The sequence below is a fragment of the Convolutriloba macropyga genome, chromosome 15, assembly GCF_964194025.1.
Source record: "Convolutriloba macropyga chromosome 15, txConMacr16.3, whole genome shotgun sequence".
Classification (NCBI taxonomy): Eukaryota; Metazoa; Xenacoelomorpha; order Acoela; family Convolutidae; genus Convolutriloba; species Convolutriloba macropyga.
The window spans coordinates 16,635,891-16,659,177 of record NC_134482.1 but is presented as its reverse complement, the minus strand read 5'-3'; the positions used below and the strand labels follow the sequence as shown (position 1 = coordinate 16,659,177).

The 23,287-nt window shown below is 34.7% G+C and overlaps 2 protein-coding genes across 7 annotated transcripts in view; one reads left to right on the top strand and one right to left on the bottom strand.

Annotated features, from left to right (window-relative positions):
• The window catches only part of LOC142354480 (histone deacetylase 1-like), a 204,995-nt gene that overhangs the window by 32,660 nt on the left and 149,048 nt on the right, over positions 1-23,287 (top strand). The gene's annotated exons all lie outside the window — the stretch shown is intronic.
• LOC142354483 (centrosomal protein POC5-like) overlaps positions 7,465-23,287 on the bottom strand; it is a 42,110-nt gene continuing 26,287 nt past the window's right edge. For 4 of the 6 annotated variants that reach the window (XM_075406798.1, XM_075406797.1, XM_075406799.1 and 1 more), the window contains 7 exons: positions 20,891-20,982; positions 20,413-20,520; positions 17,520-17,546; positions 17,048-17,208; positions 13,538-13,705; positions 8,461-8,655; positions 7,465-7,943 (listed from right to left, as the gene is read on the bottom strand). In XM_075406798.1, the coding sequence (XP_075262913.1) occupies positions 7,881-7,943; positions 8,461-8,655; positions 13,538-13,705; positions 17,048-17,208; positions 17,520-17,546; positions 20,413-20,520; positions 20,891-20,982 (814 nt within the window). In that variant the 3' untranslated portion in view covers positions 7,465-7,880. The remainder of the gene's footprint in view (positions 7,944-8,460; positions 8,656-13,537; positions 13,706-17,047; positions 17,209-17,519; positions 17,547-20,412; positions 20,521-20,890; positions 20,983-23,287) is intronic. The other 2 variants (XM_075406795.1, XM_075406796.1) reach the window with 2 other exon arrangements.

The window sequence follows — 23,287 nt, the reverse complement described above, 5'->3', positions numbered from 1 at the left end:
TACATATACATATATAGATAGATAGATAGATAGAGAGATAGAGAGATAAATAGATATATGTCCCAATGTCAAAAGGGACACCATTTCCATCAAACCTGTGAAATGAAAAATTGTAGTCATGTTTTTTCATGTTTTTACTAAATTTGCCCTTGTTTTAAACATTTGAAATCATCACGTGAATAACTGTAAAGTCAATACAAGTTTCTTATTGTGCAGATTTGGTGAATTTTCAAATATTGGGATATTTAAGGTAAACTTTGCGTTTCATGTCGGAAATTGCCTGTAGCCAAATCTCAAAAAGTACGGGAACATTGGTGTAAAAAAATGTCCCATTTACTCCATGTTATTGCTCGGTAAACCTGTTGGTCAAACTAGGAAAATATTAGTTCAATTAATTACAAACTATTTTGTTTATTTTTACCCATTTTATCTATCATAGATATAGCAGCTGTAAAGTTCAGGTAAAGTTAGTCTTAGTTAATCTAAGTTAAGGAAAGGCAAATCTACCATAACAGTTAAGGTAACTTAGGTTGTTTAAGCTAAAATTATCTTTATTTAGTGCGAGCGTTAGGGATAACCAACATGAATTCTACTATTTGAATGGATCGAATCATTCTGTTCTGAATTGGGTAGTCAGCACATCAAAATTTCTCACGGGCCCACTTGGACCCATCAATGTTACTAGTTCTGTAAATTATGCAAATGTTGTATTTGTTAATCTGCCCGGTGATTAAAATCAGACCTTGATCAAATATTCATATTCTCTAGGCTTCCTTAGAGAATATGAAATTTAGTTAATAATAGCTGCGAATTGAATAGCCGACGGTGGGTTTTAAGACAAGGAGCATAACTTAGACACCCGAAGTTAACGTAGAGATACGGAAAGGGCTAAAACTATTTTTTAAGTGATATGAGAAATGGGAAAAGCTAAAACTACAGCTAGATTTCACTACCTCTGGGAGTGAAAGAACAGCGCAACTGAAATAAAAATGGTTGTTGTACAAAACGTTGCACAAGTGCGATCTATTTTGACTTGATTTCGCAGTCAGAAAACTTCCGTTTCTTAAAGAGATGACGCAGGACTTAATATCAGTATCAACAAAACTGTTAACTAAGACTACTTAGAACAAAGATCAAATATAAAGGTCAAAAACTGATCTTTATCTTTGAAAAGAAGTTACGTAATAGTTAATTAGAACTTTTAGATCAATAAAACACAATTAAAGTGTTCAATTTCGCCTAGCGGCTGACTAAGCTACAATGGATCTACGTCTTTTATTCGTGATCACTTTGACAATAGCGACAAATTTAAATAAGAACGATATCAACTAGAAATCATTAAAAAATGAGAACATCAGGCATGAAAAAGTCACTCGATACCCACGTTTACAATAAATGCTTCTAACTTCGTTCGAGAGCAATTAAACCGAGCAAAAATAAAAAATTACAGGATCATATAAAAAATAAAAATCAAACTGTAAAAACTATACTGAAATTTTGAAATACATTTATTGGATCTATTCTGTTTTGCCCGAAAGGCATAAATCGAAAGGCATTTGTTTAAAAAACTTTTGAGATCATCAGTAGACTAAAAGCCACAAAAATAAGTTTTTTGTTTAGGTATTTTTTGTTTTTATTCCATTCAGCTAATAGCTAATGGTTTTTAAGATTTAATTATCTATGAAAAACTCAAACGTTAACCCCGTTTTGTTATTTTGTATTGATTCTCAGTCTCATAAATAACAATTGTTATAGGCAGTGGTGAACTTTACTCATGTTAACTTGATATCTAATGCTTTTAATGACTTTGACAATATTCCTTTTCATAAAATATGGTTATTTTGCCGGTGATAGTTAACGGTTTTTATGACTCTGATGAAAACATCAGTGAGGAATATTTAACATAACCGTCTAACATCTCGCGAATTGCTCTCAAACGCGTGAACTCCCGGGAGAGTCGTGGACCTTCTCCACTACCCTGTAGGGACAATGTCCCATCACCTGTCAGAATTGGTTTTATTTTGGCAACAGAATTAATTTCAGAACGCACGCAATCCAAATCATTCATCCAAATTTTCAAAAATTAAAGCGTAAAAATGTTACCTACGAAGTGCAATCGAACGAATGTTCTGGAACGAGTACGGTCAAGCAAACATTTTGCAAAACATAGCCGGCAGATTGCCGGAATAGCTGCGAAAGAAAAGAACTGCGTGATGTACAATAGAGATAGAAACAGACAGATCTGAATTGAAAATCGAGGCCGCTCAAAAAAATAGGCAAAAAACATTCAGCGATAAATTAATAAAGCTTGTTAAAATTCATTCCGCAGAACTCTTTTACTAGGGACCTTTACTGCACATATGAGTTCCTTTGACCTTAAACCAATTCAAACTAAACTTGAGTTTTTTAGTGCAAAAGTCTTTTTATTGAGTGAGGAAAGTCACTTTTAATCAAAATCTAATCACGCAAAAAAATTTTGCATAAGAAAGTGAGAAATGGCGTAACACGCCCAAACGCCATTAGTGAGAGAAGTCATTCAGAAAATTTGACTTTTCAGCCTGGCTGTGTGCACAAATTTAAAACAAAAAAGAGCGTCGGAAGGCCAAAAAAACATAGCCGGACAACTCCGGACGTACAATTCAAAGAATTTTCATTGACTAAACAGAAAGCTAGATCTAGAACGGATTACGAATGGATTGGGAAAACCACTTAGAAAAAGTCCAATCCAAAAAATCAAAAAACAGTAAAAACCAAAGTGAAATTGCCGCAAAAACAGTAAAAACCAAAGTCAAATTGCCGAACAAAAAAATTACTAGCGACAAGGCGAACTTTTGTTCAAACACCGTTTTCTCACTCTACATTAAATTTAGAGCAAAAAAATCAAGCCGCAAGAACACGTGCTTTTTCGCTCCACTTCCTGTTTCGGCGTGACCAAAATCACTACTCCAATTTGACTTCTAAAATCATTATAATGTGTGAACAGCTCTTTAAAAAAAACATAGCCGGAAGAATTCCGGAATCAGTTCAAAGGAAAAAACTGCCCATATATTTGACTGCACAACTAGAACAGCTATTGTGAACCCTAAACCCCCAAAAATGTCATAAAAAAGTTAAGGAACAATAGAAACGGCATTCAAAACAAATTGAACAAAAAAAACTTAATGAGTGTTTTTTCATAGTACAAGGAAACAAAGCCGAATAAAGTTCCTTTGCAATTAGAGCAAAGAAAAGCTCGCAAACCAATGGACAAGTTATAATAAGCTAAGAACCTTGTATATTGTTTAAAAAAAAGAAAAACTACCAAAAAAACCGTTTAAAATTTCTTAAATTTTCTCTCAATTTTCCAAAGAAAAAATGATTTTTGCCAAAATTTTAATCAAATGGTATCTGAAAATTCTTGAGGTAACACGCTTCTATTCCAATACCACCTAAAGCAGTAAAAAACAGGTAAAAAATCATTAAAATTCGTCTAAAAATCAGCAAACCTTTCAAAAACCTCCCAATTAGCCTTAAACTCAAATTGACCACTTGAAACCTTCAATTCCTATCAAAACAATCCTTAAATTAATACAATATCATACTCAAAACTCATGACCATCAAAAGTTGCAAAAAAAACTGCTTTTAAAAGCCGCACGTGAACAAAAAAATTTCGCTCGCTTAGAGAAAGTTTTTTCTGATATCAATTTCTCGCTCTCTCAAAAAACAGCGGTATGAGCAAAAATCACTCTTTTCGCTCCACTCTTCACTTTTTTTCAGCACCAAAATCTGCAAAATCAGCACCAAAGTCACTGCAAAATCAGCAAAATCAGCAAAATTTTATGTCACTGCTTTAAATACAGTGAAATTTTTAAAAACAGTGACATTTTTCACAAATGCGTGAGGAACTATCCCAAAATCTAAAAATACTACATCTAAACTGTCGGAGTTTAAATACAAAATTCATCGAAATAAAACATCTAGTCAATGACATCGTACTTAATTGCATATATGGCTTCACTGAAACATGGTTAAATACGTTTTCAAATCCGACTCTATTTGAAATAGAAAAGTGATTTGAACTGTTTGAGAAATGACAGAAGCGAAGCGAAGAAAAGTGGTGGTTTAATGTTGCTAATACCAAAAACACTGAACGCAAAATTGCGTACGACATTGAGAACATGAATGAAAATTGTGAAAGCATGTGGGTACAATTTACTCACCTAAAAACCAGGTAAAAACTTATGATCAATCTTTCTTACTGTCCCAATAAAAAGTTTGCTAACGAGTTCCTTGAAAACTTAGCCAGAGGAATTGATCGGGCGGTAACTCAAAACAAGCCGGTAATATTAATGGGAGACTATAATTTGAAATAATGGGACCAATCAGATCGTTCAAAATTTGATACAGTTGTTGTTCCTTACTATTTGAATATCAATAACGTGTCACAAGGCTCTAGAATAGGAAACAAAAAAGGAACATTAATTATATTATAACGGATGGATCAATAACGATAAACAAAACTTACATTTTTGATACCTTGATCAAAACTGACCATATGGTAACACTCTCGCTTCTAAATTTAACACTCACTAAAAAATCAACCGTTAGTACAAGTTGGTTTCTGATAAGTCAAATTTAGATATAAAAACATTTCAGAAAACGATTTAAAACTCAGATTGGAATTTTTTACTCATTAAAAGACATAGAAATACTATACAAAACTTTTGAAAATATTGTTCAGTCGAAAAAAATGGAATGTTATTAATGAAATTAGAAACTTCAAAAGAACAGCAACCTAAGTCGACTGCTTAAAAATAGCTCATGAATAAACAAAAGATTGCGAATCACTTCAACTACGTTTTTAATCAATTAGGGGTTTTTAAGTTTAATAATAATGATAGAAAATATCAGGCTGAAAACCACCACTCGGTTCCTCTCAATTTTTCTTTTAGATTTGTAACCAGCCATGAATGCCTAAGAGTGCTTCTGAACAAACTTAAACAAACAAAGACTTAAACAAAGATAAACCACTGGGTTCTTCTAACTTGCCTGCTTAGGCACTTAAATTAGGAGCACCAGAAATGGCTAAACCGTTGTGTTTTCTTTTTAACGAATATTGTAAAGCCGAACATTTTCCTTCGCAACTAAAATTTGCTCGCATCACTCTTCTATTTAAAAAGGGTGATATTGACAATCCATTAAACTATACACATATCTCTTTAACGACTGCCTTATCAAAAGTTTTTGAAAAACTACTTAAAGAGCAAATTGAAGAATATCTTCACAAAGCCAATATCTACAGCAAATCGCAATTTGCGTTCCAGAGAAATTATTCTACGATAGACGCAATGGTATATTGAACAGAAACAATTCGATGCAAACTTGATAAAAAAAAGACCATATAGCAGCCTTTTTACTTGATTTATCAAAAGTGTTTGATTCGACTGACCACGAGAATTTATTCGCAAAATTTGAAGCCTTGGGTTTTACCGGTTGAGCCAAGAACATTATCAAAAGTTTTCTTAATGATAGGTTTCACTGTGTCAAAGTATACAATGTAGAATCGGACTGGTTGAAATTAATCAGAGGGGTTACGCAAGGTACGGTTCTTGGTCCCCTTTTATTCAATATTTACGTTAAAGCCCTGCGATTCAATGTAGTCTCTAATATAGTTCAATATGCAGATGACACGGTCATTTTCTCCTCCGAAAAAAAGGTTCAAGATAGTCTCGAAATTCTTGAAAAGGATGTAAAATAAAATTGGTTAATTACTTTGATAGAAATTCTCTTAGGCTCAATGCTGACAAAACGGAAATCAATATTTTTGGCTCAGCAGAATCTAAAGATATGTCAGTTACAATTGATGGACAAAAAATTAAAGAAAAAACGGAATATCTTAGGGTTACAATTGATAAAAAACTCACCTTTCAATCCGAGGTAAAAAATATTTTACGAAGTATGGCACAAGGCATAAAATCAATCTATACATGACGGAACTGCGTTCCTGGCGGCTTCAAAAAAACACTTATTAACTCTCTTGTTATAAGTCACCTGCAATATCCAGCAGTACTTCTGTGCTCATTATCTCAGAATCTTATAACTCTCGAAAAACAATTAAACTGGGCAGTCAAAGCTTGCTACAATCGTAAAAAAATTGATTCATCTCACGATCTTAAACTGATGAACAACATATTAACTGTTCGAATGTTAAGAGAAAAAGGGTTGCACTATACACCAGACAAATTTTTTACAAAAAGCAAGCAATTAAAATTATTTCTGGCATTCCATTACCAACGGCGAACTTTTATTTTCACAATCGGACGAGAAAATTAGTAAATGAAATCATTGCTAGAACTAAATACATTGAGCAGGGGGTGATCAATAGTGGTGTAAGATATCATAATAAAATTTTGAGGGCGAATGAAACCTTGTCAAAATTTTCTGTAACTGCCAAAAAATATACAAAGCTCACTTTTTAGAAAAAAACAAGGATCCGTTTGGCCAATTAACGTGGGGTGAATTGAAATTTAGTTCATGATGTGTGCTGTTCCTACCTATGTATTTAATAATCTATCTATTTATCTAGCATTTCAATTATTGGTGTTCACAATTCAAAACATAACCGACTAACGTCGGGCGAATTGCTCTCAAACGATCGGCGAGCGGTTGGCTTGTTCAGTAGCTAGCCACGGGAGGGGGGGTGCACCGGGGGCTGATGGGCGCAGCACTGGGTGGTCGGGGGGCAAAAGCGCGGTGGGGGGGGGGGGTGGAGCCAATAGTGGGGGTGGGGGTCAACAAGGGGGGGGGGGGGGGTGTCAACCTCTAAGAACCGCCCCTCACACCATAAGTATAAGTCTCCAAAACAGTTTGAGCTGAAACAGAGCTGAAATAATCTAAGAGCACTTTATGCCCGCTGGGCGCTACCTTTTTATCCCGTTTTTGAGGACGAAAAGTCAAAAGCGTCAGACGAAAAATTGGTCAAGCGAAAAATCGCATAAAAGACCGACAGGACTAATATAATTGCTACAAATTTCGTTTGAGAGCAATTAAAAACTTTTTCTGTTTGTTTATTAATTACATACACTACCTGTATGATGTATTTTTATATATCATTTCAGGAATTTACGTGTTCTTTTTTTTAAATCACTCCAAATTTTTTCGCGCGTTTCATTTCCCGCTTCAAAAATCACTCCAATAAAATTGATTTTTAAAAAGGACTTCTCCAATTCTCCTCTTTGAGTCGTAAAAAGACAGCGCCCCAGTACATTTCAAATTCTTTGAATTGTAAATAACCAAGATCACCGCAATATAGCACCGCTCAGCTTACAGCTATAAAAAGACGCACACGCTTGCAATAACTGCTTCCAACTTCGTTCGAGAGCAATTAAACCTGATCCAAATATTTAGCTTAAACTTCATTTAAGAGCGATTGAATTTTCGTGAAACAAGGACTCATCTTCCATTCGGACTTTTGGTTCACTAAAAAAATTCCAAAACTAAATTTATACAAACTATTGATCACAATTATATACAATCTCAGAAATACGAGGCTGGAAATTAATTACAAACAGTCCAAATTGCAACCAATTCAAATCAAGACAAACACAAACTTGAGTCTACAAAATCATCAGGATTAAACAAAGTAAAAATATTGAAAGTGGCAAGTTACATTTCTTGGTTAGGCATCTTTTAAAGGCACCAATTTAGCAAATAGTTTCCCGATTTAGCACGAGTTTTAACGTTGATGACTGTGGAAAATGTCTACCGAATACTTTGACAAATTGTTTCTTGACATTTCATCCCGCTTAGCTTCATTGATCTAATCGACAATTTTTCTTTTCGACAATCAGATCTTCATAACATCACGCCTGATTTTTTTAAAATCTCAGCTTTTTGACCTTCATCGGAACGACTGTTTGACCTTGACAGCCGGCAAGCTGGGTGCAACTGTACTCTTTGCAACCTATAACCAAACTCTGAATCATAACTAGAAAAAAGGATTCTGTCAATTGAGTATACTGTAGTATCAGAACGGAAACTAATTAAGACTTGGATTTACAAGAACTTATTAGTTTAAAAATTCAGTGTTTTGATCGCAACTACAATGCCATTATATCTACTAATTTGCAAAGAAATTAGGATCGATGATAAAAAATCTTTCAAGATTAACATTGCCCTATTATAGAAGTTAATTAGCACTTTTAGTCAAATTCGCGCGCGCACTTTAGCTGTCCAGCGTGATATTAGTTCAAAACTGAGTACAGTGTATTTGTAGTCTATTTAACAGATAGACTCTTTCATTTAACAACTAGACTATTTGTAGTCTACTCAGTTTTGAACTATTATCCCGTTGGACAGAAAGTGTGCGCGCGAATTTGACTAAGATGACCGAAAATGCCGGAAGATGACCGGAAAAAATGTTACCTATCACATTTCCCTCCGTATTTTTGTCGCTTCTTTCATTTAACAAATAGACTTACATTGTTTGTTGGGGCGGTAACATTTGGGTTCGTTGAATGTCTTTCAACTATTGCAGTTCTTTTCACTTTTCGCCCGATTGATCCCCCCACAGCTGATGAGAGGTTGGAGGTTGATGCACTTGTTGCTAGTGCTGCTGATGAGGTGATCGCCACTTTTGCATTGCCCACATTGCTATTGTTATTCAATGAAGTATCCTGGAAGGAACATCATTCACACAAAGATTGGTCTCGCCAGGAATGGTGAAAACCCTGATTGAATTGGAACAAAAACTGGACCTAACTATTTCACAAATGCGTGACACAGATTGTTCAAATAAAATTTCTCTGGTTCGCTCCGCGTAATTACTCTTCAACAGTTCAGATTACTGATAATTTCTACGATGTGTTGTAACACGCCAAACCATTCTGAGAAAAATTTTTTTAATACAGAACTTTTTTCCATTTTATTTTTTGTTTCATTTCTAACTTCATTTAATTCGCCTTACAATTGTTGGTAGCTTGAAGTAAATCTTAGCCTAATTAAAATATTTTCAAGATATTTATCATTAAGCAAAAAATACAGCAATTCATAACTGCCGCAGCTTATTGAACAAACATCTCAAAAGCAGAGCGGGGGAAGTGTTGGGGGTGATTGAGGGGAGACAAACTTTTAAGATTAAAGACCACCCATCACACACCATGAACTGTCTCCTCAAAACATTTCTGGTGAATCGCATACTTAAGAAACCAGTAAGGCGGAAAGCTCTAAGAGACACTTCGCCACTCAATGCCCTCCGGACTTTCCGAGTTTATCCCGTTTTTGAGGACGAAAAGTTAAAAGGGTCCGACGAAAAATTAATCAAGCAAAAAATCGCATTAAAAGTTCAAAGGACTAATATAATTGCTATAAACTTTGTTTAAGAGCAAGTGATAAAATTACTTGAAATCTCCAGAAGTCTGAATGAAAAACAAAAGCACCAGTACGTGACCTTACTGGTGTTAAAAAGTCACTTAGGGGTGAAGTAAATCAATTTTGCTTTTAAATACTTATCGCGCAATTCAGTTTTAGAAGTAACGCCACGCAGATAAGGGCAGCAACAAAGCAGTTAAATAAGAGATGATAATCAAAGTTGCTTATTTGAAAATTGCGGCGGCGAAAAACGTTACACGAAAGAGCGTCAGACGGAAAAATAAAGCACAGCCGGAAGAAATCCGAAACGACTTGAACAACTACTTGGAAAAAACTTTTACCTACTTAAACCACTCATGAGAATTTTAAAGAAAAACTTCCAGTGAATTCATGAAAAAATAAGTTCTTAAAAACACCTTGGATGAAAAATCTAGAAGTAACAAATTTTTTATATAGAAAGGGCACATAAGACCAGAAAAATTATTTCAGCAAATAAGAGTAGCAAAAAGCTCGCATAACTTTAGGCAAGTCATAACCGGCTAAGAAACATTTCTACGATTATAGATGAAAACTGCAAAGAGAAACTTGAAATTTTCTCATTTTTTTCATATTTCTCCAAAAAATGTTTGATAAAAGTAAAACAAACTGCACTCACTTTGTATCTAAACTCACAAAAAAAGCGTCTTTTTAACTCCTATGTAAGTCAGTAAAAAAAACAATAGCCGGAAAAGGCTAAATTTGGCTAAATATCAGCAAAACACCTGATAAAACTCCAGATTAACATTAAACTCATATTATTACAAGAAACCTAAAAACTCTTAATAAAATATCCCCTAAAATCAATATAATATCAATCAAACTTCTACACCAACAAAATAGTTAAAAACTTATAAAGCCGTGAATTTCGCTCGCTTAAAGAAATTTTATTCAAGCCAGTTTTCACGCATTGCATTTTCTGCCTGAAATTTCTCTTAAATTTATATTAAAAGACACTTCTCCAATTGGGTCGTCAAAACATAGCAGACACTGTCCTGAACTACAATTTAAAGACTTTTCAAAGTCAAGAAACTGGCAAAAAATAGAAAGTGAAACGTCCGGGATTCGAAAAAAAATGTTGAAGGCAGGAATCAAATTGCAGAAAAAACCACTTGAATTTCGGTTCAACCAATTTTCTCGTTGTAGTCGAAAGGTTAAATTTCATTCAGCGATTGCTGTCTGGCAGAAAAAATACCCGGCAGATTGCCGGAAAATAGCCGCCGTTGATTCCAATCAGCATGATTGGGATTGAAAGAATAGATATTGAAAAAGAAAGACTTTTGTACAAAAACATTTTTAAGTCCAATTTATTTTGATGGCATTTCGTAGTTGAACATACTTCTGTTTCTTGGAGAGAGGTTACAGGGGCTATTATCATTATCAATAAGCATTAGAGACGGTAACTAAGACTTATAGGAACGACGTTCAAATAGCGGGCATCTAAAAATGGGCTTTATGGGTTTATCCCGTTTCTACTTCTGACTTCAATTTTTATACTGACTCTGTTCATTTTGAATTGCTTTGCTGGGCAACTGATGTTCAAAATCACTTTTTTAGCAGAATGAGAGAAGAGAGAATATAGCCTAGAAAAGTCAGAAAAGATTTCACGTAAAATGTTGAAAAAGCTGCAAAATGAGGTAAAGCGAAACAATTTTTTTTTGTTCGACGAAGTAAAAAAACATAGCAGGACAAGTCCTGACGTACAATTCAAAGAATTTTCATTGATTAGACAAACAATTAGACCAAAAACTGACTATGAGTGAATTGGGAACTGACTATAAGCGAGAAATAGAAATTTGGTTCAAACAAAAAACTAGGCCTAGAATGAACTATTAATGGATTGAGAAAACCACTTAGAAAAAAATTCGATCCAAAAAATCGAAAAAGCAGTAAAAATCAGAGTGAAATTGCTGCATGTGAACAAAAAACCACTAGCGAAATTTTGTTCAAACACCGTTTTCTCACTCCACTTCAAATTTAGAGCAAAAAAATTCACGCCGCAAAACCACTCGCTTTTTCGTTCCATTTCCTGTTTCGGTGTGACCAAAATCACTACTCAACTTTGACTTCAAAAATCATGAAAATGTGTGAACAGATCTTAAAAAAAGACAGCGCCCCAATTCAATTCAAATTCTTTAAATTGTAAACAATTAGGCGCGCTATAACAGCCGGCTGAGATGAGGGCGGCTATTAATAACCAACAAAATTACTTCAAAAGTCTTCAAAAAAATCCAAAAATTCAGAAAACATAGCCAGAAGATTCCAGAATTTATAACAAAATTTGACTTAAACCAATAACAGTTTCTCGTTTAGACGCCTATATAATTCCTATATTATGCATTCCTGATACATATGATATGGAAAAAAAAAATCAGCATGCGCACAAAGGCACAATCTGAAAGCTTTTTCGAATTCAATATAAACTGCAACTCCCAAAACAATTTACCCTTGACATGAAATGAGCTACCGTATCGAATCAATCAATGGCTTCCATAAAGGAATACGAAATTGAGAAAATTCAGGAAACGAAAAACTGAAAATCTGATAACAAGTTCATCAAGTTGCTAATTTCCACCAAATGCTCTTGACAGACATTATGGAACCGTCTGTGGTGGTGCTGCGGCTAAACACACATTATACAACAAGCAACAGATTCGTAAGATTTCTCCATTTTTCGAGGAAAACTAAGCAAACATCCACGTGCTCACCAATAGTTACACGACCCGGAAGATTCACCAAGAGCAATTATGTAATTGAAGTATTTTTTTGAAGAAATGGACAAAAATTACTAGCAGAGCAGGCAAAAACCAACTAACGTCGGACGAACTGATCTCTGACGACTGGCGAGGCAATCCATTCAGAAGCTAAAGAAACTTTTCTAATCCAAAAACTGTTTACAAGGGTGGGGTTCGAACCAAGCCGCGTTCTCCTGGATGAGCGTACTGGAAAGCAACCACTAATCTACACTAGCTATGAACAGTCTTCTCGCAAATCCAATTTATTTTACCAAAACACTTACTCAAAAATCAAAAAAAGCGTGAAAAAGTCACTCGAGAACTGAAATCGAAAGAATGTTCTAGAAGAAAAGAGTCAAGCAGAAAAAGACACACCTTTTCGATAATGCTTAAAATTTGCTTCGAAAGCAATTGAACAAAGCGCAAGTATTGAAATAATTTAATGGATTTCTTTGCAAAAAATAATTATAAATTGAAAAATATCAAAAAATCACCAATCCTATAGAAATACTAATTGCAGCCAACAAAACACAACGCAGATTGTAACAATGAAAAATACTAATACCCCTAAAAAGCGCCTAAAATGACCGAAAAAAAACCACCAACGTCGGGCAAATTGCTCTCAAACGACCGCGAGCGGGTGGCTTTGGTAGTAGCCAGCTGGTGCTTAGGGATGCTAGCATTAAGGGGGTAGTGAGCGGAGTGGGGGTTAAGCGGTGTAGAAGGTCAAGTCATGGGGGCAGGGTTGTGGGAGACCTGGACGAGAGGGGGGTTAGTGAGGGGCTAGTTAGTTTACTTTACTTCGCTTAAAGCTTCGATGCTATAATATCAAATTCGACATTCGCTTTTTCGCTGCCAGGAGATAATAGCTTTCCGCTTGCCAAATTTCATTGTCATCAATCAGCGGTCATGTAATCTATACACTACCAAAAATCACACAATAAATAGTGCACAAAACAGTAAATGGTATTCTTCTACAAACACAACTTCACATACTTTAAGATCCTGCAAAAAGGATTTGAAAAATAACTAGAAAGTTTTTTTGTTGATTGTTTCTTGAGTTACCTTTTCGACCAGTTTTTTCCATGAAGGCCATTGCATTTCCAAAAAATGCATTCCAACTGCATTCACATGAACATGGGCCGAAACGGTCAAATTTATTTATATTTATACATTAATTATTTAATTTTATTACAGTACCTTTTCCATGTTGTTTATTCAAAATAGTTTTGAAATTTAACATTTACACTGCAACTTAGAATCAGCAAAAATGCATGTTGAAAGACTGATTGCTTTTCGTTTTCAAACAACTAAATCAATTTTTGGAACTTTTCTGCTTGAACGAAGCCCTTTATTCTAATTCTCATGAAGCCCTTTATTATGAGGTTCTCTCAAATTTTCCAACAGCAAGACTAACGATATTGCGTGGTGTGATTCCTGACAAAGCAGATGGGCCTGGAATTGCCGGCTGATATGTAGAAGACAACTGTTGTTGATTAAATGAGACAGCTGTTCTTGCCGACACAACTACTGGAGCTGAAGTGGGTGGCGAAATACCAGCTTGGTTACTGTTAGGGTACACCTGCTAGCAATAATTGGGTCTTTCACGTTGTAAATCCTTATTATAGTATCTTTAAGGTAATTTTTAGGGGGGGAGGTATAGGCTCTATGCCACTAACTGTAAGGCGCAATAATGGGTACAACACAAAAAAGGAACCACCCAAAAAGGAACCACAAATTAATTAAAAAAAGCAACAAATTAACAAAATGAAATATGGGCCAGTTTTGCACTTGAAACGCATTATTAAGCTCTCAGAAATATTCTGGTATCGATTTCAGATGGTTGCATATTCATGTGACATCGATCAAAATTTACTTCTACAAAAACCAAGTTTAAAAATTGGGCCAAATGGACCCAAACATGACTAAAAACTGTCAACTATACGCGCCAATCTATCAAAAACTCTCTTCAAAAACAAAAGGTCATCCACTGAACGCAGCGCATGAACAAAAAACTTCTCTGGCTCAGAAAAAGTTAGTTCACACGACAATTCCACTCACTTTCACTATTAAGTCAGAACGCCGCCTGAACAAATAGTACTTCCGGTAAAAGAAAAAAACTTAAGGAAACCAATACTCCTCTTCGACCCCTACAGAAATTTGTTCAAGATTAACGAAAAAACAAAAAACTTTGAAAAAAATAGAAGCTAAAAATTTCTAATATTTTGCCATATTTCTCAACAAAAAAAATTTTACCATCAAAACTGTGCTCACTGGGCATCTAAATACTCCAAAAGCAATAGACGTATTTTCAAACTGAAAATCCACGCAATTAGCATAAGAATTACCAGACTTAAAATTAATAGCTTAAAACCACTATTGAAACAGCCCTAAAATTCATAACATAACCGACTAACGTCGGGCGAATTGCTCTCAAACGACCAGCGAGCAGTTGGCTTCGTCAACAGCTAGCCACGGTTTAGTGTCGTCAGGGCGCTACCTCTTTATCCCGTTTCTGAATACGAAAGTCAAATGAGTCAGACGGAAAATCGGCCAAGCGAAAAATTGCATAAGACAAACAGGATTATTATATTTCTACAAATTTCTTTTGAGAGCAATTAACAATGGCTTCTTAAAAGTACCTGTTAGATCATTTATGACAAAAAACATTTCAACTATAACTCATTGATAATGAGGATCAGAGATGGTGACATTACGCCACATAACAGCAACAAAAAGAGAGAGAGAGATAAAACGTGAACCAGAAAGAGGAGAGAGAGAGAAAAGGAGACAGGAATATCTTCTATGACTGGATTCGACACTGCAACTTCTAGTTTTCTAACCTTAATAAATAAATCATATAGAAAACTGAAAAAGGCTAAATAAAAAACAAGTTTTGAACTCGGCAATAAAAAAATCAAAACCATTTTTTGTCTAAAAATTTCTGTCAAGTAACCCATCTCCGAGACTTGAAAAGTTTCGTTGGCCACTAATGGTTGTTAAACTCAGAAAATGACAATATTGAAAAAATTTGGAAAATGCAAATTTTAACAAAATCTTGCTAAAACTCAAGATATTAATATCTGAAGAACCATTGCATTGTCTCAAGAGACTATCCAGTATCCATGTTTCAAGCCTGAAATAGTTTTAGTGGCTCATAAAAATCTATACGCTTGGAACAAGAAAAAGTTATCTAAAATTTGAACATTCCATTTCATTTATAAACTATGCAGTAACATATTATCAAATCCTAGAGGAATATCCGTGGCCCTTGAGGCTAGAGCAACCTAAAAAAAGACAAAAAATTTCAAAAAACTTCAAAAAAAATTGCAAGTTTTAAAAAAAATTGAAAAAACTTGATAATAAAAATTTGAAAATTAATCCATGACCGACAAAAATTTTACAATAATTTATCATCAAACCCTAACGGACGCCTTTTTGACCCTTGAGGCTCAAAAAATCTGAATAATGACTATAAATGTTAAAAAATTGGAAAAAAAATGGCAAAAAATATCAAAAATATGCTAAATTTCGGGCTGTTAAATTTTGCAAGACATTCCATTTAATCTAAAATTTTATTCAGAAACATATTTGCAAGCCCTAGAGGGGGTTACTTGGCCCTTAGGGCTGAAAAAATCTAAAAAACAACAAAAAATTTCAAAAAAAAACAAGTTTTATCAAAAAATTGCTAAAATTTGTGACATTAAAAAGTTGAAAATTAATTCCATTACCATTGCACCCGGGTCTGTTTGGGGGAGCAACACTGGGGTGGGGGGCAACAGCCCAGTGAGGGGGGTGGGGGCAATAGGGGGGTAACAGTGAGGGTGTCTTCAACCTCTAAGAACCTCCCTTCACACCATAAGTATAAGTATGAGTCTCCAAAACAGTTTGAGCTGAAACAGAGCTGAAAGGCTCTAAGAGCACTTAATGCCCGCTGGGCGCTACCTGTTTATCCCGTTTTTGAAGACGAAAAGTCAAAAGCGTCAGACGAAAAATCGGTCAAGCGAAAAATCGCATAAAAAAAGACCGAGAGGACTAATACAATTAACAATATTGTAATCAAACTTCTTAAACAAAATTTGAAAAAATAGCCTGCAGAATGCCGGAATAGCTGCGAAAGAAGAGACGTGCGTGCCTTTTAATAGAGATAAACAGATACAGATACAGGTTGAAAAGTTATCGACGCCTCTCAAAAAGCTATGTAAAAACATTTAGCGATAAATTTATAAAGCTTGTGAAAATTCATTGCGCAGAAGCCTTTTCATTAGAGACCCTTTTAACATATGAGTTCCTTTGACCTTAAACTAATTCAAAATAAACTTAAGTTTTAAAGTGCAAGGCATTTTGTTGAGTAAAGTAGGTCATGCATGATCAAAATCTAATCACGCAAATGAGCTAAAAACGTTGGCTAAAGAGAGTGAGAAATGATGTTACGCGCGCAAATGCCGTTAATGAGAGGAAGAAAACATTCAGAAAATTTGACTTTTCAGCTTTCCTGTGTGAGCAAATGTAAAACGAAAAAGAGCGTCAGACGACGAAACAAAAACCCAAGCGCACCGCAATGTAGCTCCGCTCAGCTTACGGCTTCGCAGCTACAAAAAACTGCTTCAAAACCGCACGTGAACAAAAAATTTTGATCCCTCAGACTTTTATTCACACCTCAATTTCTCGATCTCTTAAAAAGAGTATGAATAGAAAACCACTCTTATCGCTCCACTTTCAATTTTGCACGCGTTTCATTTCCTGCTTAAAAATTTGTTCCAATGGAATTGATTCTAAAAAGACACCTTTCCAATACTCCTCTTCGTAAATAAATACAGCGCACTATTAATATCCGGATTGTAAAAAGTAGAGCGCCTAAATACTAGCCGTTGAGAGTCTGACTGCGATTATTAATTAAAAAATTTCCTGCTTCTTCTATACTCACTTGATGCGTTTGGTTATTGAAATATTGCTGGTTACTCTGTTGCTGTCGATGTATGCCACTGGCAGTTGTTGGGTCGACGGTGAGAGCTGGTGTAACGTCTATCAAGGACCCAACAGCCTCCGACATCCCAAATGAACTCACAGGTCGAAACGAATCGAGATCTGAAACCAAAAGCGGCAGCGTAAAACTTCGTATATGCCTAATTGCTTTCCTCGGCTTCACAGAACAACGATATGAATTTCGTCACCTGTAATTTTTTTTATTTTTTTTTCGTTTTAATCTGAAATGAGGAAACGAGGAAAGCAATTAGTTTGCAATGGAATCTTTCGATCCAAATTTTTCGAATCAAAAACCATTCTCAATTTAAGAAATTTGTCTTAGTTCCGAGAGCACATAATTGATCAATTAAAATAGCATTATGTATCATTTGCTAAGTAAAAGCAGAAGGTCCAACAGTTTAAGAGTTTCTTACTAAGTGAAGATCTCGATTTCTGCCACCCTGTCAATGAACAAGTGAGGATCAAATCCTATACAAGGGAAAATTTTAACTATTCTAGGTTTTGAATAATTTATTCCAGCTGCGGATAGTATACCCTCTGTACAAATCTTGAATAAATAATTTTTCTTAGAAAAAGAACAAGGTACTAAAAATTAATCGGCGCCTCAAAATTCCCTTGACAAGAACTTAAGTTTGATCCAGATTGAAAATAAGGTTTCCGAAGATTCTTTCGAACACTTATCTCTCCTTCCAATTTAGAAAGTTGAAAATTCGATGTATTACAATTATTCGCATTTTACTCTTTTCACTGCTCCGAGATGACAAGAATAACGCAACAATTTTTCTTGAAATTGACCATCATAAAAACTTCCCAGACCATCATCGCATTACCATTCAAAATCTATCAACCTTAAAAAAACAGCACACTACAGATCAAAAATCTCTGAATTGAAAAAAATTCAAAAGCCCATAAACAATAATGGCCTTTTGTGTAGTCTTATATATTTAAGAACAGAGCAAAAGTCACAAGACAAATCAGTGAGAAAAAAACCAAAAGATTTTCAGAAAACAGCGAGCATTGCTTCCCAAAAGCCCGGTTGATATTGAAAGATCAGAGAAAAAAGGAAAATAGCCGGAAAATTGCTGGAAAATAGCCGCAAATTCGGATTGAAACAGAAAAAGATAAAAATCGACAATTTTCAAAGTGTTCTAATTTGGTGTGCATTTTCATTTAGATTCCAAAATTCAACTAATTTATCTTCTAATTTTGAAGCTTTTAAGATTATTACTAATTCTAGAAATCGCTCTTTGACAACCTAATTCACTATGACTTACTGAGCAGACTTTCGGTTTATACAGTTTCATTTGATTATGCCTTTTTGACCATGGCCGTATTCACTCATTTGCGCAAATTTGTTGGAATGAAATCTAAACTCCATTCAATTGAATCAATGTGTAATTCGATTAGTGACAGAAACAAATCCATTCAGTTCAAACAGAGTGAGGTAAGGCAGGAGTCAAACGTGAAAGTTGCGACTTATGCGAAACGAAAAACGTAATCGAAAGGTGAAGCAAATTGAGAAAAGAAGAGCACCCGAACAAAAGCCGTTGAGTTGACAGCAGCTATTAAAAAATTAAATGGGTTGTTATACAAAAAAAAATCTTTCAAATCACGAGTACTTTTATTGAATTTTGTAGTTAGACATACTCGTTCCATGGTAAGCAGATACAAATATTAGTATCAACACTAGTATTGAGAAATATACCTGCTAACTAAGACTAATTAGAACTAATTTCAAATACTGAGCACTTCGAACAGATTAAAAGAAGAGTGAAACTAGCCTTGCGACGTCACAAAGATTTGTCGCAAAATAATGAACAAGTTATAAGCAAATACTTAAAAGTTTTGATTGACGAAGCAGGAAAAAACATAAGGACGAATCCTGAACTAAAATTTAAAAATATTTTATTAACTGAAAAAACAAGACCTAGAAATCACTACAAAAATATTCGGTAAAGCACCTAGAAACAAATCTATCCAAAAACTCAAAAAACATAGCCGGCAGATTGCCGGAATATCTGCGAAATAGACTTGCGTGCCGTAAAATACAGATGGAAAAAGATACAGAAGTGAGTTGATAATAGTTATCGCCGCCGCCTATAAAACTTACAAGTTTATTTCAAAGGAGGTTGTTTTTGGGTGCAAAAAATTTTACCTGTCGCGTCTCGAACCGCCGATCTCCTGATTAACAGCCAGTCGCCTTAACCACTCGGCTGTCGGACCATACAATCTGTTTTCTTACAATCAACTTTGTTTTAGGAACAGATTCTGTTTCTGAATAACCGCAATTTAGGTCACGCAGAAAGCGTGAAATCAAGCGCGAAAAAGCCATTTAAGCAGTGACGAGACAGAATGTTCTAGAACAAATGTAAAACGAAAATGAAGCGTCAGACGACGAAACAAAAAAAACCAAGAGCACCGCAATATAGCTACGCTCAGCTTACAGCTTCGCAGCTATAAAAAAACATACCCGGCAGATTGCCGGAAAATAGCCGCCGTTGATTCCAATAAGCATGATTGGGATTGAAATAACAGAAGATATTGAAAAAAAAAGATTTTTGTACAAAAACATTTTTGAAGTCTTTTTGAAGATTTATTTTGATGGCATTTCGTAGTTGAACATACTTCTGTTTCTTAGAGAGAGGCTACAGGGGCTCCTATCAATAACAATAAGCATTAGAGAGAGATAACTAATACTTATAGGACCGACGTTCAAATAGCGGGCATCTAAAATTGGGCTTTATGGGTTTATCCCGTTTCTATTTCTGACTTCAATTTTTCATACTGACTCTGTTCATTTTGAATTGCTTTGCTGAGCAACTGATGTTCAAAATCACTTTTAGCAGAATGAGAGAAGAGAGAAACTAGCCTAGAGAAGTCAAAAAGATTTCACGCAAAATGTTGAAAAGGCGGCAAAATGAGGTAAAGCGAAACATTTTTTTATTCGACGAAGTAAAAAAAAAAATAGGAGCGCTATAATAGCCGGCTGAGAAGATGAGGGCGGCTATTAATAAAACGAATCAAATTGACGCACGTGAACAAAAAATTCAGGCTGTGGGCTAACTCTCTGGGCAAAAAGAAACGTACTCCTGAGGTTACAGACTTTTTATTGGTCAATTACAGAAATTGAAAATTTTTGAAACTAAAAGAAATTCGCCCCTTGTTTAGCCACATCAGATCGTGAAAAATTCCAGACTCCATGCGTCAAAAAGTTGTTCATAAGATGGCACACTTGACATATTGCATGTTACGAGTACAACATAACTAATGGTTTTGTACACATTTCATTTGCGAGCACTTACTCACCAAGAAACGGGGTTTGATTGACCGAACGAGGCATCTGTAACTGAGCTGTTGGTTGAACATTGTCCGAATCATCGGCTCCCATTCGTTGGGAATTACAGCCACTGGGACCTTAATGGAGAATTAATTGATTTAAAATATCTGTGACTTATTGCTGTTTTGCAACTACCTATAACCAAATCAACAACCAGATGGAGAAATCTACTTTTGCTTTGCGTTGCCGCCGAATTCTTCAGAATCTGATCTAGTCACTGCATGAAGGCCGACAAACAAATGCAACAGAATAGTTTTTAGCCCAAAAGCTTTTTTCTCGTATTAACATACAATGAGTACTAAATTTAGCTCCGGTTCACGTCAAAATCACAAACCATTTTTCAACCTTCTAAAGTGACTATGTTGAAACAAAAAACATTTTCAAAACCATCATTTTCTTTTCTAATAGATCTATTGCTTTCATAATTCTATCAAGGCAATTCTTTACCTGAATACAGATCAGTTTGTTTCTGTAAGTATGAAGCACTGTTAACATTCTGCACCAACGCTGATGATGACGATACTGATGTTTGTTGTGACCTAAAAAGATGGTACTTTGATCAGGTAACAGAAATTTAATATTTCCAGCACAAAAGTTTAGGGACTTCATTGCAAGTTTAATTTCAATATATCAGCTGTCTAACTATACCAATTGCTGGAAAACGACAATATATCTACGTGTAATATACCATTTTACACAATAAATTTTTATTTAGAAAATTGAAAAGTTAATTTTAAAAAGTTAATTTATAAAACGGGAAATTTTCTATGCATAAGTTTTTCTGTTAAAGCTATTCCAAGAATTGCCAAACATTTTCAAGACATCTCGATCGCAATAACAATGCGATAACAGTGTGGTAAAAGAAAAGAAAACAGTCACTGGCCTCAAAAGTCTTCACAAATTTACAAAACATACCCGGCAGATTGCCGGAAAATAGCCGCCGTTGATTCCAATCAGCATGATTGGGATTGAAAGAATAGATATTGAAAAAAAAGACTTTTGTACAAAAACATTTTTAAGTCCAATATATTTTGATAGCATTTCGCAGTTGAACATACTTCTGTTTCTTGGAGAGAGGTTACAGGAGCTATTATCATTATCAATAAGCATTAGAGATGGTAACTAAGACTTATAGGAACGACGTTCAAATAGCGGGCATCTAAAAATGGGCTTTATGGGTTTATCCCGTTTCTACTTCTGACTTCAATTTTTTATGCTGACTCTGTCCAATTTGAATTGCTTTGCTGAGCAACTGATGTTCAAAATCACTTTTAGCAGAATGAGAGAAGAGAGAAACTAGCCTAGAGAAGTCAAAAAGATATCACGCAAAATGTTGAAAAAGCGGCAAAATGAGGTAAAGCGAAACATTTTTTATTCGACGAAGTAAAAAAACATAGCCGGAAGAATTGAAAATCCATTAATAGCCGAAGTGAAAATCCATTTAAACGCCATCCAACTACTCATCAAACAAAACGTGCTTTCGTTAATTTATGATTCTCTTGAAACAAAACCATGAAACAAAAAAGTAAAGACAATAAAATCAAATCTGTTAAAATATGATAAAAAATCTGATCAAAATTTGTTATAAATTGAGATCCCGCAAAAACTATCTCTGCCAAAATAACTTCATCAAAACAACAAGTACTTACTAAAACCACTTATGTGAATTTTGAAAAATACTTGAGGCTAAATTATGAAAAGAAAGCTCTTTAAAACAACTTTCACTGAAAAACTAGAAAAAGTTATCAAATTTTTCAAAATTTCAAAAGCATATAAATCCAAAGAAAAATTCCCATCAGCCAATAGGGTATCCAGATAATCGCAAAACAATAGGCAAGTCATAAAAGGCTAGGAAACTTAGCTATAAACAGAAAAAAAAACGAAAAACTGCAAAAAATTAAGAGAAATAGTTCCAATTTTCGCCATTTTTTTGTCATATTTCTCAACAAAAAATGATTCTTACCCACAAAACTGTAACAAATTGTTATCATAAATTTGCTCAAGTAGAAGGAGTTTCTTCAATAACCATTTGAGCTAGTAAAACAAAATAATAGTAAAAAAAAACGCAAAAATCAGCCCAAAAATAAGCAAAATACATTAAAAACCTCCGAATTATCATAAAATTCTCATGAATTTCCAAAAAAATTCAAAGCAATACCAAAACCAGCCTAAAATTAAAACAAAATCATAACCAAAACTCTTAACCAAAATAAATGAAAAAAAACTGCTTTAAAATGCCGCACGTGAACAAAAAAATTTCGCTCGCTTAGAGAAAATTTTTACACACATCAATTTCTCGCTCTCTAAAAACAGCGGTATGAACGAAAACCACTCTCTTTTCGCTTCGCTCTTCGCTTTTGTTCAGCACCAAAACCACTCCAAATTTTTTCACGCGTTTCATTTCCCGCTTCAAAAATCACTCCAATAAAATTGATTAACATAGCCGGCAGATTGCCGGAATAGCTGCGAAAGAATAGACCTGCATGCCATATAATAGATAGAAACAGATAAAGATCAAAATTGAAAAAAAAAATCGACGCCGCTCAAAAAATCTAGGTAAAAAACATTCAGCGATAAATTAATAAAACTTGTTAAAATTCATTCCGCAGAAGCCTCCTATTAGGGACCTTTACTGCACAAATGCGTTCCTTTGACCTTAAACAAATTCAAACTAAACTTAAGTTTTAAAGTGCAAAGTCATTTTATTGAGTGAGGTAAGTCACGTATGATCAAAATCTAATCACGCAAATAACCTAATAACTTTTGCTAAAGCGAGTGAGAAATGACGTCACGCGCGCAAATGCCGTTAGTGAGAGGAAGAAGTCTGAAACTTTTTCAGCTTTG